General features: G+C 33.2%; 1 protein-coding gene across 1 annotated transcript in view; it reads right to left on the bottom strand.

Moving 5' to 3' along the window:
• Positions 1-200: 200 nt before the first annotated feature.
• LOC108903605 (histone deacetylase 5) overlaps positions 201-18,298 on the bottom strand; it is a 38,276-nt gene continuing 20,178 nt past the window's right edge. Inside the window, exons 4-9 of the mRNA XM_018705835.2 lie at positions 15,564-15,849; positions 7,957-8,187; positions 7,727-7,901; positions 7,420-7,605; positions 4,073-4,482; positions 201-764 (exon numbers count right to left, since the gene is read on the bottom strand). Coding sequence (XP_018561351.1) covers positions 350-764; positions 4,073-4,482; positions 7,420-7,605; positions 7,727-7,901; positions 7,957-8,187; positions 15,564-15,849 — 1,703 coding nt within the window. The 3' untranslated portion in view covers positions 201-349. The remainder of the gene's footprint in view (positions 765-4,072; positions 4,483-7,419; positions 7,606-7,726; positions 7,902-7,956; positions 8,188-15,563; positions 15,850-18,298) is intronic.

Here is an 18,298-nt window from a genome sequence, read left to right as displayed (position 1 = left end):
TATTGAAATAATAAATTAATTTATTTCAAAATTTAAATAATTCTACACAAGACTTTATATAATAAAATTTCACTTTTGGTGTTTAAGTCAGCAATAATCTGCTTTTATATAATATGACTGTCAATTTGAATAAGCAAATTCCAAGGAAATTTTAGGGTAACTTTACAAGCGACACAGGGTGAGCAGTAATTAAAGCACACTTAAAGTAAATAAATGTTTTTTTTTATTAAAAACTTTCAATATATTAACAAAAATAAAACACACGATAATTTGATCTTATTTTATGAGGCAGTCACTTCGCAGTGACAGCCGGAATGTTAAATAGGATGAGGGAGCTTTCGCCCTATTTTCATGCGGGCGGACGACCTGCGTCCTGCGGACTGTTGGGATGAAAACCGGGTGGCGGAGACACCATGTTGGGAGTGGCGTGTTGCATTGATAAGCTAGCCATGGCGGAGACCGTGTCCTTGTCATCTTTCTCATTTCTCACGGCGTCGTTAAAAGAACAAATCGCGGATTTTGTGGCTTCCTGCAGGCAGGGCCAGTGGGCGGTTTGAACGGCGATGACCTTCTGCAAGGCCAGAACGGCGTTGGCGCAGGGGGCGCGGGACAACTCTATAGGCGAAATCGGCGACGGCTGGTCGCCTAAAAGAACCCTCACGCATTCTTCTGCTGAATCGCAAATCGAGGGCAGATCGTAACCGCCCTCCAGGGCTAGTACCACCCTGCCTCTGGCTAACTGCATGAGTTGCCTGGTCATGTTACTGAAAATAAAAATAAATAAAAATATAATCGATAACGATCTCTATAATATAAGACAAAATATATATGTGGCCATGATGGGAACAATAGACTGTCGATTGTCTCAATAACGACCTCTTTTTTCTACTTGGCTGTTAAGTTTGATTTTAATTCGTTTATTATGTCTATGAAGTCCCTTGTAACAAAAAATAAGTTTTGCGAATAGGTGAGATATAACCTACAAGGTATGTCACAACTTAAATGTCAATGCCTACTAGTTCAAACATTACTTTGGACCTACTGGCAGAGAGCGACCTACTAATTTGTAGGTAGTATGGAAGCCTGACTATTGTTAGTCTGAGCAATGACAAAGTAATGAAGTGCGCTCTCGTTTTAATTTACGCTCTTGAGGGATGGTTCACATGAAAGTTTGTTCAATTGTGTGTATTATAGATGAAAAATTAAATTTAGTATAGAAAGTTGGGTGCATATACGATCATGAACGGATACAAGACAAAAAAAAAAACTAAAAGCGAAATGAAAGAAAAGTAATAAACGTTAGTATGAGAAAGAAGATTTGAGCCTAGAGAAATGTTGCTTATCACTGCAAAATATGATTTTTGAAAAATAAAATCAACGTATAGTCTTTCCGATATCAATTGAAGAACCAACAGATTGACAGTATGTACCAGGTTCGGTCGCTTACGCAGCAACTCGGCATTGAAATATTTGAAAAATTTATTCCCATATTTATTTAAAGAACTAAACGTGGAGGTGGTAGAAATGTATACGCCCAGTTGAAGAATGCGAGAGCGGGCAAAGGAAAACAAACACAGTTGCATTGGGCTACTGGGCAATAAATCTCAGCAGTAGACAAGTGGTTGATAAATTGCCCAGCAGTGCAGTGCAGCAATGCGGAATTTGGTGTAATTCAGGTTATATCAATCATTCATATTATTATTATTGCGAAAGGGAGAAATAAGAGGGATATTTTGTTTACTGATATTATCACAACATGGCATTTTGGAGACCTTTTGAAACGGAACAAAACGAAATTTGTCGCCAATATAATAAAATTGTTTAAGGACATAAATAATTAAAATATGTTGTTGGCCAAATGAACATTTAATAGAAATTTTCTACACATTATATACAAATTATTATAATTTTTTACCTTTAGCAGAACACTTTTTTAGGGACGCCTATAAAACCGATTAAATTTTATTGCTAGGCGTTTTTCGCACGTTCAACTGACTTCGGAAAGACTATACCAGTAGTTGAGAGAAGAGAAAATCAAAGTGTTTTAGTTTTACTAGTGATGATAAGAGAATAAAAAAAAATAATGAGAAATGTACCCTTTGTGGTTTTTACATTTGTACGTATAGCATGAAATTCCAATGACATATTATGTCGGGATGTGGAAAATGCCACAACAAAAAATCCGATAAAAGAACTATTGGCCAGTTAAATTGTCAAAAATACCAAATTTTTTTGCTAAAATTAAGTTCAGTAAAGGAAGACACGTAAAAATTACGAAAAAATGTTGTAGAATTGAATAAACTACTTTACCTTGGTTGAAAGTTAGGGCTTTACTTTCAAAATGGCATCCAAAGTTTGCAAAAAACAGTTTTTTACATAAAAAAAAATTTTACATTTTAGAAAAAGATGTTTTAGACAAAAGTTGCAGAACTTTTCATAACAAAAAGTTTGAGCCCAACCTGATGTCAATTGATAAACAAATGTATCAGTTATTGCAAAAAAAATTGCTAAAAATAGTATTTTTTTAAAACTAAGAAGTCAAAAAAAGATTTTTGGGTCGAAAAAATATAGATCTTTCTCTTATCGTTGAAATTTAAATGAAGTTGCATTATTGTCATTTGAAAGCTGAAATTTTTTCAGGAACTAAAAAAAAATTGTCCTACGACCACCAGAAGCCAAGAAATTTTTTTTTTCTTCAAAAAATTGCTACGACCTCATTCATTGATAAATTCTGAAGTCTGAAAATTACAAATGTTGTAGTTGAATAATTTTACTTCAATAAAAAAAATAGTCCGCAATGACTGACCCCCTTTTTTACAGTAAACTTAATTTTGTTGGGCCGTAAAATGCTTGCTCTGCTCGATACGTTGACACGCATGGCAAGGCGGGAGAAAGACTATTGTGTATGGGGTCACCTCAAGTCTCTTGTGTATAAGACATCTGCACTAGATGAAAACGAGTTACGAAATCGAATAATTCAAAGTTGTAATGTCATACAAAATTCTCTACGAATTTTTGAACGAGTGGGACAATCAACAAACAATTTGCTTATTTTGTGTTGAAAGTGATTATTTTTATGATTGTCGTTTGTAGTTGCTGGCCGTTTTTTTAAGAATAGGTTAGGGCTAGGCAAAAAATTCAAGACACCTTTTTTTTGATGTAAAATGTTAGGCGAGTCCGAAAATAATAAAAATTTTTAAAAATCCATCGTCCTACATTTTATGAGGAGGACGTCGACTGACGCACGCCTAACTACGCCACTGGCGACAGATAAAAATTGACTTTATACTAAAAAAGCAGCTCTTTACCAACAGACAATAACTGCCAAGTTTTAAGAATCTAAGATTGACTGTTCCAAATTTATTTCAAATATTAATATATTTTTTTTAATTTTCAACACCCTGTATCTTGGAATTTCAACGTTTCCGGCCACATGTTTAAAGGAACTTTTTCTCTTTAAATACCATAAGAAATTGCGTCCTGAAGTTCCGGACAGTACTTAGGAAACACCCTATGTATCTGGTGATGCTGCTGAGAAATAATCTTAGCTGTTTACTAAATATTGTGGGCGTAATTCAATGGTGGACAAGGCGTGTAGTCTGCAGAGCAGTTGTTTCCCACAACATCATTATTAAAAAGTTTTATGAAGTTCGAACATCACTGTGTCATCAAGTATTTACCAATGGAACAGAATAATCCTGAAAAATATCAACTCATTTAAGTCTCTAACCCATCGCAGATATAAATAATAATTTTGAATTTTTAAATTAAGTTTTTCCACTATAAAACTGTCTATAAAATGCTGAAAAAAACATGGACAAAAAATGGTCCGAAAAACAAGCACAAGTATGAATTTTGTTTAGAGGTTTTTTGATTTTCATATAAATGCAGAGAATCGACGATTTTGTATGGAGGTGTTTTCCTAAATGAAAATGTACCTTGGAAAATGCTCTGGAGGACTGAAGAACAACAGGAATCAATCTTTTAATGATGAAAGCTGCAGAGTAGACGATGCGAATAAACACATTGAGGTCAAGAGATTATGTTGAAAATAAAAATAAATAATACGTACCCAAAACAAGCAGGCGACACTCTGTATCCTCCCAAAGGAGGCAAATGTCCCTCCGTCGCGTCGAATCCCGCGGACACTAATACTATATCAGGCCCGAACTCCTTTGCTATGGGCAGGACGACGCTCCTGAAAGCCGCTAAATATTCCGCGTCTCCTAACGGGGGGTTGAGGCCCCCCGACCACGCAATATTCACGTTGTAGCCAAGGCCGGCGCCTGCGCCACACTCGTTAGTGTTTCCAGTGCCGGGAAAAAAATTCCCGTCATCGTGGCGATGCATCGAAATGACGAGGACGCGAGGATCGTCATAGAAGATTTCCTGAGTACTGTTACCGTGGTGAACATCCCAATCGAATATTAGAATTTTGTGGACACGATGCTCCTTTTGGAGGATTCTCGCAGCTATGGCTACCTGCAACAAACGTACGGCAATAAATAAAAAAACTATACGTATCGGCTCGATTAGCTAAATCACATTGTCTTTGTAATTTATTTAAAAAATATTTTCTATAAAAATGTCATGTACGTTTTTGCTGTAAGTCTATAAATTTATGAGAAAAATGCGAAAATTGATAAAAATTAACTTTAAGATCTTTTAGCAGTGAGACTGTTCAAGTTACATAGATTCTACTATGGGCACTTTGAAAGAACAAAGATTCCCCTATAATTATCATCTATGGACAATAAAATAACGTGAAATGCAGCTGCGAGCTGCGACAGACGATTAAAAAAAAAACGTAGGTTAAATGAATGGAAAAATTTTGAAATCAAATAGCGAGTACTTAAAATTAAAATTAAGAGCTGAAATTTGGTGAGAAATTTTTTTCCAATGTTTAGAACAGTATTTCGTCAATGGAGTAAAAAAATATTAATGGCATAGTGTTAACGTCAAAATATAGTGATTGAGCCAAACATGCCTTAATCAATTATCAATCAGGGTGTTAAAGTTAAAAAAATATTTTACTTTTGTATCTATATTTTAAGTATGTATGGACCGATTGTTTTGAAAATTTGTAGTTATACGTTTTTTGAGGAGGCAAATACGAATATGTAAACGGTGTTGGGGTCACGTCTAGAGGATGCTAGTTATACTGTCCAATCAATGTAAAAATCTGTCTAACTTTTTGTATTTTACAATTTTCAATTTTTTAACTACAAATTATTGAACTAGGTTCAATTCTAAATAAAAATGAGATTCGGCGGGAATTAAATTAGAAAATTAGCAGGTCTTAAGATACCAAGCCTGAATTAAGAATTAAGACAAACATTACAGCAATTAAAGATTTTATTATGCATATCTTAACAAATTATTAACTACCAGCAACTTTCTTAGCCTTTTATTAAGATATTCTCTTCTCTAAAAAATAATGACAAGGGAAAAACTACTTCTTAATCAAATTGAGTAGAAAACAATATGGTATTGTAGTGACAGATGTCAATTTATTATATCCATGCGCCATGCCTACTATTTTGGAAAAAAAAAATTTCTAATTTAATTCCCGTCGAATCTCAAAAACTTAAAATGTCTATCTCGAAAACAGTTGAGTTTATTGATTTGTAACAAGTATATCTTTTTTATTTAGAATTGAATGTAGTTCAACAATTTCTAGTTAAAAAATTCAAAATTGTAAAATATAAAAAATTAAACATATTTTTACATTAACAGGACAGTACAACTAGCGCCCCCTAGACGTAAAACTACAAATTTTCAAAACAGTCGGTCCATACATACTTAAAATATAGATAAAAAAAATATATATTTTTTCAATTTTAACACCCTGTAGAATGAAAATGAGCAACAATTGATTAAGGCATATTTGGCTCAATCGCTATATTTTGACATTAACAATCTGCCTTTAAGCTGTGTACCATTATTAATGACTCACCCTGTATATTATTGTATGTTTAAAATATTTATATAAGAATTATTAAAAGTCCTGGCACGTGGTACCATGAGGGAGAATAATTGAAATAGGCCAATAAGATAAGAAACAGTATGGGTACTACTTTTAGCAGATGACAGTACAGGGAGAAAGGTTACAAGTGGTGGGGAACTCGTGTCATTAATAAATTCATTACAGTTTCCCCTGATTTACGCTGTGATGAAGTAGTAATAAAATATGTTCACGAAACGATTTTGTCGATTTATTCAGTGATATGTTGATGCAAAAGATATAAAAAAAGTTAATTGCATTGAAAATCGACTCTTACAGCTGCCATGCTGGGTATTTTTAATACAGGACGTTAGAAGTTTGACTGGCTTAATTTTAACAGACTACATTAAAATAAACAAAAAACCTGATATGACATGGGTCCTAAACTCAATCATTTCCGAGAAAAAAATTATCCAAACCTGCAACTTGATGTACAAAAGTTCGATTAATTAAGGAATATTGACATAACTGCCTGCATAGAATACCATAAAATACAATGTTTATCACTTTTTTGAACTTAGCATCTGGAATTGGACCGTGTCTGAGTGTTTTTTGTGTACCACTATTTCCTTTTCTCGAGGCGTTTTTCAGCGAATGCGCGAAAACTGGATTCGAAGGTGTCGTGCGTGCATCGAAAATGATGGTGGACATTTTGAGCATATGTTATAGTTTGTTTTGTACTTGTGCATTTAAATATTACTGAATTTTGCTTTTTGGTAAGTACCTAAATTATTCTTAATACATATGATTATTTGGATGAAGTGAAACTTTGGGTACTTTAATTACATATTTTTCAAATTCATAATTTGATTAAAAGTTAAGTTTCTGTTTTAAGAGATTCATAATTACTAAAATTTAAGCATAACACTATCTTCATACTACAAAATCGATACATTTTATTTCATTTATTTAAAAACTGCAAAACAAATGTCTCAAAATGTTTCACAATAGTTGTTTACATTTTTTCCATAGAGCAAGTCTGCCGCGTGTACACGTGTATGCATCAGCTGTGTGGCGTTTGGTTAAGCGCTGTCGTCATTTTGTGATGAAACTCCCCAATATTAATACTCGCTTTTAATACAACATTTTTGTTAATTTATGATTACTCTATCTAATGATGAAGTAATGGCAGTCAAATTTCTTACACCTTGTATAAGGCCCAATTTTCTATGTTCAACTTCTGTAATATTTTGACGTGTCACCAATAATAAACAAATTCAATTATTTTGACAGAAATAAATGGTCGTTACTCCGAATCCATTGGTTGTACCACCATATCGAAAAAGAAACCAAAAGTAATGAACTCAAATGGAAAAAAATGTGGATAACTGTAGACGAAGCTGCAGATAGAAAAATTACTAAAATAAGCCATGATAAACGTACGTATTTGGCAGATAACTGTATTTGTCACTTACTGAATTGAAGAAGCAGAAACCCATGGCTCGCTGCGGCTCGGCATGGTGCCCCGGCGGTCTCACTATGGCGAAACCGTTCCTGATGTCACCAGTCCACGTACGCACTGCCAGATCCACCGTACAACCCACAGCCATCCTAGCAGCCGGGGCTGTGTTTACCTCGTTCCAGGTGGTGTCGGTGTCCACCTACAAGCAAAAATCGAATGAAATGTCAGTCCTCTCGCTTCGTTTCATTACACATTACAAATCGTCTGAGTATTAACATCCGCTGAACACAATTTACACATTCACTGAATGTTATACTAACCCCTATACCTCCGCAATGAAGTCTTACAAAGGCGGTAACGGGCAAGGAGCCCAACTTGCTCATGTCCATCTTATGCCTATTCAGAGAACTTGTACCGTATAACAATGTGTGAGCTTCCGAGTGGCAGGTCTGGAGCTCCTGCGTCGATGCTTTCCTGGGTCGCAATCTGTCACATCTGAAATTCGAGACGGTCGACAAGTGGCGGTTTCTGAGAAAGTAAACGGTCTTACCTTGAAACCAGACCCGTTTCCAAGAGCCTAGACCAAATGCTTTGGAGGCGGCCGGCGTGTTCGGGATGGACAGCGTTGTTGCCGCAAATGCAGGCATGTTTGAGCATTTGACTGTCGTAGGCCAGTCCTGTTGTGGGCGTGGACGAGGCTCTTCGCCGGGAAAGTGTAGGGCCATCGGGGGCGCCCAGATGGACTACCGGCGAACTTAGCGCTCTCGACAGCGGCCTTATGCTGAAAAACCATTATGTAGGTTAGATTGGATGGGACTTTCACATTGTCGTCGCAGGAGTACGGAAGTAATTTCATTGGAAAATCCATTAAGAATATTTCTGAAGTGAGTTACAAGCCCAATAAGTATACCTCTGTGTTGGAATCCTTTGTCATATGTTCATATCCTAGAATAGGGATTCTCAAACTGTGGTATGGGTGCCACTTGGGATATGTGGAACCCTTTTAGGTGGTACGTGAACTTATTTCATTTTATTTCATTGAATACTCCAGTTCTAGCAAAAAATTATGATGAATTAGTCAAAGGCTTTAAGCAAGTAATTATACAACACTTTTTATATCACTGTATATTGTACTTTACTTATTTAATTCATAAAGTGCGATGATATGACGATTCTTCTTAGCAAAAAATGTGATACACTAAAAATAAAACTTGAAAACCTGTGTCATTCATATTATTGGTTCTATAAATTAGTCCTGCATAACTAATGCATCATTATATATATAGGACTACAGTGGCTTCATAAAGCGGATCTGCCCGGATGTTGATTTGACGAAGTTATGCCGGCCGAGGCCACGGGGTAGCGCGGTAGTCGCAAACAGATCTAAGAACGCGTGCTATAAAAAGAGAAATTTGTTACTTACAATTAGAGTGTTTATAATAGAGATATCATTTAGATACCAATTTAGAACCAATCTTTCTCAAAAACCATGCGTTTTTGGCGATTTTGATTACTTTTTTTGTGTAAAATGAAATTTTGCATTATGGATTGAGTTATGACACAAGAAAGAAACACACTATGAAAAGCCTAACCTCGAAAAAGATGTGTCATAAAACGTCATTGAATGAAATAGTAGCTAACGCCCTCTAACAGATGATTAAAACCTAACAGCACTGATATATCAAGCAGGCTTGAAAGCTTGCTGGTATCTTAACAATGCAATATAAATAGTTTTATTCTTTTATGTCTTTTACTTTACACCCAGGTTGGTTCATTTTTTTACGAGGTTAAAATAAGATTTTTAGTGGGTTTGTTCAAAGATTTAATGTAATAATGTAAATATTTTACTAAAACCGCTAGCTAGAGTTGCTTTATTTAGCCGCTAGATCGCGTTGCATTGGCAAACATTTTTAGTTTCTTTTTCTAAATAACTGCAAAATGCTTTGTCTGATTTAAATATTTAAATAAAATTTGGTATGTTGGACTTGTGCATAGATGTCGCATACTAGACGAAGTATTACCATTTGCATAAATCGTAAAAATACACAACCAAAAAATAGCAGATGACCTCACAATTTTTTTTTGTTGCATTTTTTTATTTCTAACGTTTTTCGCATAATTAATTGTTTTGTTATTCAACAAAAACGCATTTTTTTATAAAAATCGTGATTTAACATAAAAAATTTGATCAATTTCACAAAAAAAATGAAATAAAGTTCAGAAACTCGCAATCGAAAATTCTTTCAAGGTGATGTTTTAAAATTAGCACCATTTTTAGCACCACAAAATATGGAGAAAAAAAATCATTTTTTAAGCCCAAAAATTGATAGTAGTTCCACGCATGGAACACTGGGACACCCTGTACATAAAAAATGTACGCCTTGAAGGAAACACGTTTCAAAAATCATTTCAATTTATATGCAAAGTAGCTACGGACTTATTAAATCAAATTCTATCCGTTTTACATTTTACATTCGAGATGAGACACGAGCAAACGAAAATAAAATAATTTTAAGAGATATGTCGCAAAACACTTTTAAAATTACGTACATTTCTTCACGAATACCGTGGCAGGAATTAATTATTTACCGAGCTGGCGTGTGGCAATAAAACAGCTTTATATTTCGCTGCTTGCCAGTGTGAGTGCTCGCTAAGATTTCGTACACGTTCCTAAAGTCTGTCCTTGTCACGTTTATCTAAAAATAGCGGAAATCAATAAACTATAAAGCGACCACCTTACGATTACAAAAATAGACTCCAGGAACCTACAAAGCCATCGCATCGTGAACGAACCAAACTAAATATATTCTCACAAATAAGGCGGAGGATATCAACAGATGAGAACGATGTTTGTTTTATTAATTGCAGCAAATAGTTTGATATCGCGAATTAACAGAAACGTGCATTACAAAATTATCTACAGGTCGAAACAAAGGATTTAAATAAAATAGTGATTTTACTACCGCATTATCATGATTTATTTAGTTTATTAGTCTACATATTTTCGTAATAACAAAGGAGATAATGAAAAATTGGATTATCTGGCTTAGACCCCCTAATTGTGTTTTCTACAATTACCATACAGGTGACGGAACTACTTTGAAATAAAAACAATGTTTTTGAAACATACAGGGTGATTCACAACTTATCCAAAAAAATTTGGGGATATATGCGTTATGAAAAATGGAGTAAAATATCGTAATTTTTTTTTTGTAAAATCCATACAGTTTTCGAGAAAAAAATTGTTGTAAGTTGTAATATTTTCAACCCTTACATCGATGGGCTACTGCAGCCTCTAGCGTCATTCGCATTGTTAGCAATGCGCTCTCTTTCCACGTGACCCCAGGCGATTCCGAATACTGAAATTTTAGTAGAAACGTCATTGCGATAGTGTTTACAGTAGTTTTTCAAATGTCAAAAATGGCTTACGTGTATAACAACTCGGTGTTGATGAATATCGTTTTAATTTATGGTGAAGCAAGACAACATTTGTGTTAGTTCTAGAAACTGGATAAGACGGGACTAAATGTGTTTACACGTCAGTGGACAAAATTTGGAACAGTTGTTGTTTTATTTTATTAATAAAAATCACAAATTAATTTTATTAATTAATAATAACAATAGCCGCAATAAAATTTTATTTATTCTTTCCCTGGGAAAGAAATTCTTTCAATTTTTTGTCCATTCACTTTTTATTACCCTTTGCCGCCGTGCCGGTCGCCGACTGCATGCTTTGCCTTGCGCAAGATTAGATTTTACAGTGGACCAGTTTCCAGTGCCGTGCAGAAGTGTATTTTTAAATCATTTTTGAACAGCCCTTTTTGATTTTTTTTTTACAAAATTTATTGTATACAGGGTGTTTCATAATGATGTGCAAAAATTTTAAAGAGGTGTTTAGAAAGTAATTTTAGGAGGGGGGGGGGGGGTACTTCCAATATATTTTTTTGATTTGAGCTCCCCTTGAGAAAATATTCAAATCCCAAAATAGCTTTTTATTTTTTTTTCACGAAAACGGTTAAACTTAGAAATTTGAATTTTGGTTAGACAATTCCAACAAGAAAAATGGCTTTTTTTACTATCCTCATTTTTTCGTATTCTCAATAGTTAGGAACACTAGTAATAATTAGTATAACAGTTACCAAAAACGATTGTCATTTTTGAGGAAAAACTAAGCAAATATGAACTAAAAATTTAATAAAAAAAATAATAAAAGCTAATTTTTTCGGCCATTTTGAGATTTAAATATTTTCTCAGAAGGGTTCAAATCGAAAAAATGTATTGGAAGTACAGTACCCCACCCCTCTAAAATTACTTCCCAAACATCTTAAAATATTTGCACATCATTATGAGACACCCTGTATAAAAATTCCCTGTACAGGGTTATTCACGCTATACGATACGGAATATTGTGGCCAAAATACGAGGCATTCAGAAGTTTCTCTTTTGGGGGTCTATAACGATTACTTTTTAAAATTATTTTCATATACAGGGTGTCCCAAATGTCCTAAAAGTATCAAAATTGTTTTTTTTTAATGGAATATTATCGCATTTTTGGATTCTCCGATCATAATAAATGGCTGTTTTAATAAGGTTTATAATATCTAAACTTTAAGGTGTTTTAAATAATTTAAATTGTAAATGTAACATAATTTTCTTGTTTCAAATACTTCAGAAGTATATCAGGTATGTGAGCGAAATTTACAGTGAAGTGTAACAATAGATCATAATATATATACCATTCATAATAAACTTGCCAATTTATACAGTGTCCAAAAATTAATCAAATAAGAACTTTTAAGTGGCTATAACTTGATTAATTTAAATAGAATGCCATATTTTTTAACGTAAGAAAATGTAATTTTTAAATATGCACAAAAATAAATTTTTGGGGCGAGAGCCAGTTTATTGAAATGTTCTTAGGATGAGATAATTTTATGATCTGCAAGACCAATTTGGCCTTTTTGTGGAAGATTCTTAGCGACAAAATAAACAAAAAAGATTTAATACTTTATTTGAGCTGAGGGAGAAAATTTGAGCGAGGTTGGTACTATCGATGAGGTGGAGTCAGTATAAAACAAAAACTTGCATGGAATATAGATATGTCTCTTATCTGGAACAGGATGAAGGTATTATAAAATACCTTTTATAAGATATTTTTCCTTAATAGAGAATTTAAAGATTTCTTTAATAAATTTAACAGCGGAAAACATAACCAGGAAACTAACAAAGCAAATACATGAAGTGTTTATCATTGCAATCAGAAAAAAAGATAGAAATCGAAGAAACGACAAATATATAGATTTTGATTTATATCTTCGAAATCCAAGTCAAAAGTTTTTTTATAAATTGCTTTAAAATTTGTTTTAAAACTTTCGTCTTTACCATTTTTTCCTAGACAGAAAGATAGAAAGCTTAAAAAGTTCGGGGGGGAGTAGAATGCCATGTGAATAACCATGAACATAAAATTAGTTTACTGGAAGATATCTTTGACTTGGGTCTCAAAATATTACTATTTATTTAATTATTGTCTTATTTCATATAAAAAAAAATCCGTTTAAGAGTTTTAGCAGTTTAACGTAAAAACATTAAATTCTTTTTATCGTTCCTATTGTTTCAAGTTTAAGTGATTAAAGTGTATGTACACATTTTACATTGACCCTGTACATAAAAAGTACGACATACTTTCCACACAGATGTATACCTACTCCGATGAAAGTGCGGGGCTACAGAAAATATATAAAGATGCCCTTTTGGAAATCCAATTTCAATAAAGGACGACCAGTATAGATTCGGTACACCCCGTCCGGCGTAAAAGGTTTTCTATATTTAGAAATCAAATCATCACACCGTTTCACATGGAAAATAAAAATTACGACCTTTGCTCCTGGCAAAATCTCGCTTTGACTCGTTCGACTCATTCCGATTGCTGTGGAAATTATAAATTACGTACAAATTAATTATCGCGTTTCAAAATAAATATTGACGTTTGTGGCGAGAAGAAATCCTGTACAGATGATTTGTACGAAAACAAAGTAACTGTACTTAGGCTTAGGTATTACTTTATTATTAAGATAAATGTACAGGGTAGTTTTTGTTTTTAGTTTTTGAAAGAGAAACTTTTTGAATACACTTGTTCATATGAAACTATTTGCTTAGCACCGTCTGTTGCCACGTGGTAAAATTTCTCGATTAAAATTTGCGTATAAAGCTGGGCTTACACGGTGCGACGCTTTGTCGCGTGTCGCACATACGCACACTGGGACCTTTTGAAGTTAATAGTCCCAAAAAACGACTAGAACGTATAAAAATGGATTTTTTTAAATCTCTTCTTTACGGATTTCCCAAGAGATCCCTCACGAGCTTTTTTGAAAATAACAATAACTTGTTTTTAGGTTATGTTCGTTTGGGTTGGATTAGATTATGTGAATTTAAATGTATTTCAAAAAGGTAAGTGTAAATTTTACGTATAAATCGATTTTTATGACATTATTTTGAATATTTATTATTTTTATAATATTGATTTCACTGATGTTTAAGAGAAAAAGCAATATCTTACATAAAAAGTTAAAATGTTAATCAATTTCTATAAATTTAGAGTAATTTTTCTCAAAAGGGATCTCGTGAGGGATCTCTTATGAAATCCCTAAATAGACCAGGAAACATTTTGAAATTTATTAATTATTGGGCGTGATTTTATTGTTGGAAAGTCTTGGGAATGATAATACAAAAGGCGTCTCATCAAATGGGTCATGAAAAAAGTATAGCGTCATTGTTTTTTATCAACAAATAGGTCAAAAATTCGTCATTTTTCGTTCTACGAGTTATTGTAAAAAACTATTAACCTTAGCAAAAAATGTTTAACAGACGATTTGATGAGAGAAACTCATCTTTAAAATGAGACTTTATAAGTTAAAATTGCTTTATAAACAAAAAATGTATTGCAAAATTAAACGGAAAAAGTGCTTTTTCTTTAATTGTTAATAACTTTTTAAATAATTAATAAAATCTTACCAAACTTTCCCAAAATGTTGAGTTTTTATATCCTTAAGAGATGTGCAAAAGATGGGCTCGATCGGTCAAACAGTTTTTGCAAAATTCCATTTATTTATCCCATTTTTGCAAAAAGGCCCATTTACAAAACATTCTTTTTGGGCTCATTTTCAACACTAAGTATCCTCTCGTTAAAAAAAAATAATTTTTTGTTCAAAAGTTGTATATAATTGTTAACCAATAAAAGGTACTTTTTTCCTTAATAAACAAATAAAATAACTCCGCGGTTTTTAACTTTTGAAAGAAGTTATATACACCATTCGAAAGCTCGTAAAAAACCTACAAATTGAAAAAAAAAGTTTCTACGACCAATAGGTCCGGAGTTAGCAATTTTTTTACAACTAAATTTGAAAAAATAATTATTTTTTTTAACTATAGGATATTTGGTGTCCCTTCGAAGAAAATGAGCCCAAAAAGAGTGTTTAGTCATAACCCTACCCCCGGAATAGTCATTTCAAAATGGGCCTTTTTTGCAAAAATGGGATAAATAAATGGAAATTTGCAAAAACTATTTGACCGATCGAGCCCATCTTTTGTGCATCTCTTAAGGATATAAAAACTCACATTTTGGGAAAGTTTGGTAAGATTTTATTAATTATTTAAAAAGTTATTAACAATTAAAGAAAAAGCTCTTTTTCCGTTTAATTTTGCAAACAATTTTTTGTTTATAAAGCAATTTTAACTGATAAAGTATCATTTTAAAGATGAGTTTCTCTAGATCAAATCGTCTGTAGAACATTTTTTGAAAAGATTAATAGTTTTTTTATAATAACGCGTAGAACGAAAAATGAAATTTTGACCTATTTGTTGATAAAAAACAATGACGTTATATTTTTTTCCATGACCCACGAGATGAGACGCCCCCCTTTGTATTATCATTCCCAAGACTTTCCAACAATAAAATCACGACCAGTAATTTTCACATTTTCTCGATGATTTTTCACCTTTATTTCTTGGTCTAAAAGAAAATCTATTTTGGATAATTTTAATAGGCACTAAATGTTAATTGGGACTACTAACTACAAAAGGTCCCAGTGCAGTACGACGCGCTGTCATTAGAAACAACTACTTTCAGAATTTTATAATTTAATAATTATAATTACCCACCTCCTCGACTCATTGGCCCTCAGTTCCAAATCTCTCTGCTCCTGCTCCTCGGGCGGCGGCTGCGGGGGCTGGTGGTCTGGCGGGGGCGGACCCCCCAGCAGGGGGTGTCCCAGAGGTAGCGGTGAAGATTGCGTCCTCCCTAACGGCCTGATGACTCCCCTCGTTTGGGGCTCCTGCAGCTCGCTGATGGTGTCCAAGGGCGTCTCCTCGTGCTCGCTCTCAATGGCAGGCAGCGAGGGGTAAAACGGCAGGGTACCGGGCAGCATCTGGCCCGTTAGCGGCATGCCTGGTTGAAATGTTAACTATAACCTTATTTCGAAATGACGTGGAGTAACAAAAGACGCGACGTAACGGCGACGTTAAGAGGTTGTTCTCGTTTGCCCCAAAATAGCAGTTCTTTGGCAATCTTTATTTATTGTGCAATTTTAACCAGATTTTGTTTAAGGTATAGACATAGAGCTTGGTGAAGTGTACTTTGTGAAGGAAAATGAGGGTGATCCCATAAAATCTAAGGCGTACTACGTCCGTTTTTAGGTATAAAATTTTAATATTTCATATTAGGGACTTGTTGAGAAAAAATATATTTGCGCCACTGGATTCAGGCCCCCACAAAACGGGCCAAAACCAAATTTTATCAAAAATTTTTAAATAACAACCATTTTGTAGTCAAATCAAAAATTTATAAGTCTACCTACTTTTTCTTCATTTATTTATTGCCGATATCAAGTAGTTCAAGAAGTAAAACAAAAATGAGGTAGATTGTCAAAAGTGTGTAGTAAATATCTCGTGATAATAACCATGGAAAATATCCCATTTAGAGATAAAATAAAAATTGTACGATTTGTTGGCGATAATGTGCGTTCGGCAAAAAATGCTGCAATAGAATTTACTAGTAGGCACCCGGACAGACGAGTAAATTGGAGTAGTGTTCAGTATATTAATAAAGGTTTCAATGAAACGGTGTTTGAAAAATTTTACTTAAAACTAGACATAATGGACGTAGTAGAATTTTGACAAATAATAACCATATTTTACAATATTTTAATAATATTCCCAGGGTTAGTATTAGAGTGGCTAGTTTAAATCTTAATATCCCTAGAGAAAGTATCAGAAGGTGCCTGGAAAAAAATAAAATAAAAGCTTTTAAACCAAAATTTGTCCATTCTTTGGAATTGGGAGATAAAGAAAGACGTTTGGAGTTTTTTTTTGGCTACAGTGAGAATATTTAAATAATCTTAAATTTTTAAGTGAAATTTTATTTAGTGATGAGATCACATTTACTACAAATGGTGTTTCGTCTCAAAATTGTCGTCATTGGTCAGCTGAGAATCAAGAATTTATTATAAACGCAAACAGGTCGATTTCGCAAAAAGTTAACTTTTGGTGTGGAATACTAAATAATAGAATAATTGACCCTCTCTTTTTTTTACAATTTGAATACAATTTTTTAAATTCTCTTAATAATGAATTTCGGAATGCATTAGATGACTTGCCTTTAAGAAACAAAAAGTTTATGAATCAAGACAACAAACTGTACACGAACTACGTGCTAGGATTATACAAGCTTGTACAGAAATTATCCCAAAATAGTAAATGGTGGATTGATTGAAATAACAAAAATTTACTTTAACTATTGTTTGTTTCAATTTCATTATTTTATTTTTAAATTTATCAAAACTAATATTAATATAATTATTATTATAATACCACATTACTAGTGTTTAATTAATTTAATTTATTTGTTTTGCTGCATGGATACTTGGTATCAACAACAAATTAATGAAAAAAAAAGTAAAGACTTGTGATTTGGCTACAAAATCGTTTTTATTTAAAATTTTTCGATAAAATTTGGTATTGACCCGTTTTGGGGATGTCGTGAATCCAGTGGCGTAAATATATTTTTTTTCTCAAAAAATCCCTAATATGAAATACTAAAATTTTACTCCTAAAAACGGACGTAGTACTTCTTGCATTTTGTAGAATCAAGCTCATTTTCCTTCACAAAGCACACTTCACCAAGCTCTACATCTTAAAAAAAAATCCGGTTAAAATCGCACAATAAATAAATATTTTATATGTATTTGCTTTGACAGTTGGGCAATATTTTGTTTTACTTATTGACCCTCCATAAGGAAAAAGTCAAGATTGCCATGGAACCAGTGATTATTTACGTTATTTCGCTATTAAATTTCCTAAACAGATCTTTAAATAATATTATGAAAAAAATAATGCTATAAGAGGCGTTTTATAATTACGTCATCATGTTCTACAATCTAGAACATTTTTTTATTAGTTTTTCTTACGTATTAATACTTCTGGTGTATCCCAAAGTTCTAATTCAGGTCCTCTTCTATTTTTCCGTTGTTACTAACGACATTACTACCCACCTTACTATTTAAATAGGATAGAATCAGTGACTAGCTTCAAACCATGTGTATTTTATAGTAACAAAGATAAAGCAACAATATTTATAGGGGGGATAGCTAGACCCCTAAGCTTCCCATCAATACTTTTAAAGTTTAAAGTTAATTGCATACAGGGTGCTAGAAATTTAATGCCAAGTTTAGTTAACTAAACATACGATTTTATTCTCTTTCGAACGGTATCAGGGTTCCCTATACCTATTTCTTCTAGTTTTTAAGTTATCTACTATTTTTTGTGTAATCACCTAAAATCATGTAATTTCTTGCGAGGATAGCTGTGGAATTTTTAGCAAAACTTCAAAACAAACAACT

This window comes from Anoplophora glabripennis, unplaced genomic scaffold (genome assembly GCF_000390285.2).
Source record: "Anoplophora glabripennis isolate ALB-LARVAE unplaced genomic scaffold, Agla_2.0 scaffold127, whole genome shotgun sequence".
Lineage (NCBI taxonomy): Eukaryota > Metazoa > Arthropoda > Insecta > Coleoptera > Cerambycidae > Anoplophora > Anoplophora glabripennis.
The sequence above is the reverse complement of the archived record's forward strand: the minus strand, read 5'-3'. Positions and strand labels throughout refer to the sequence as shown.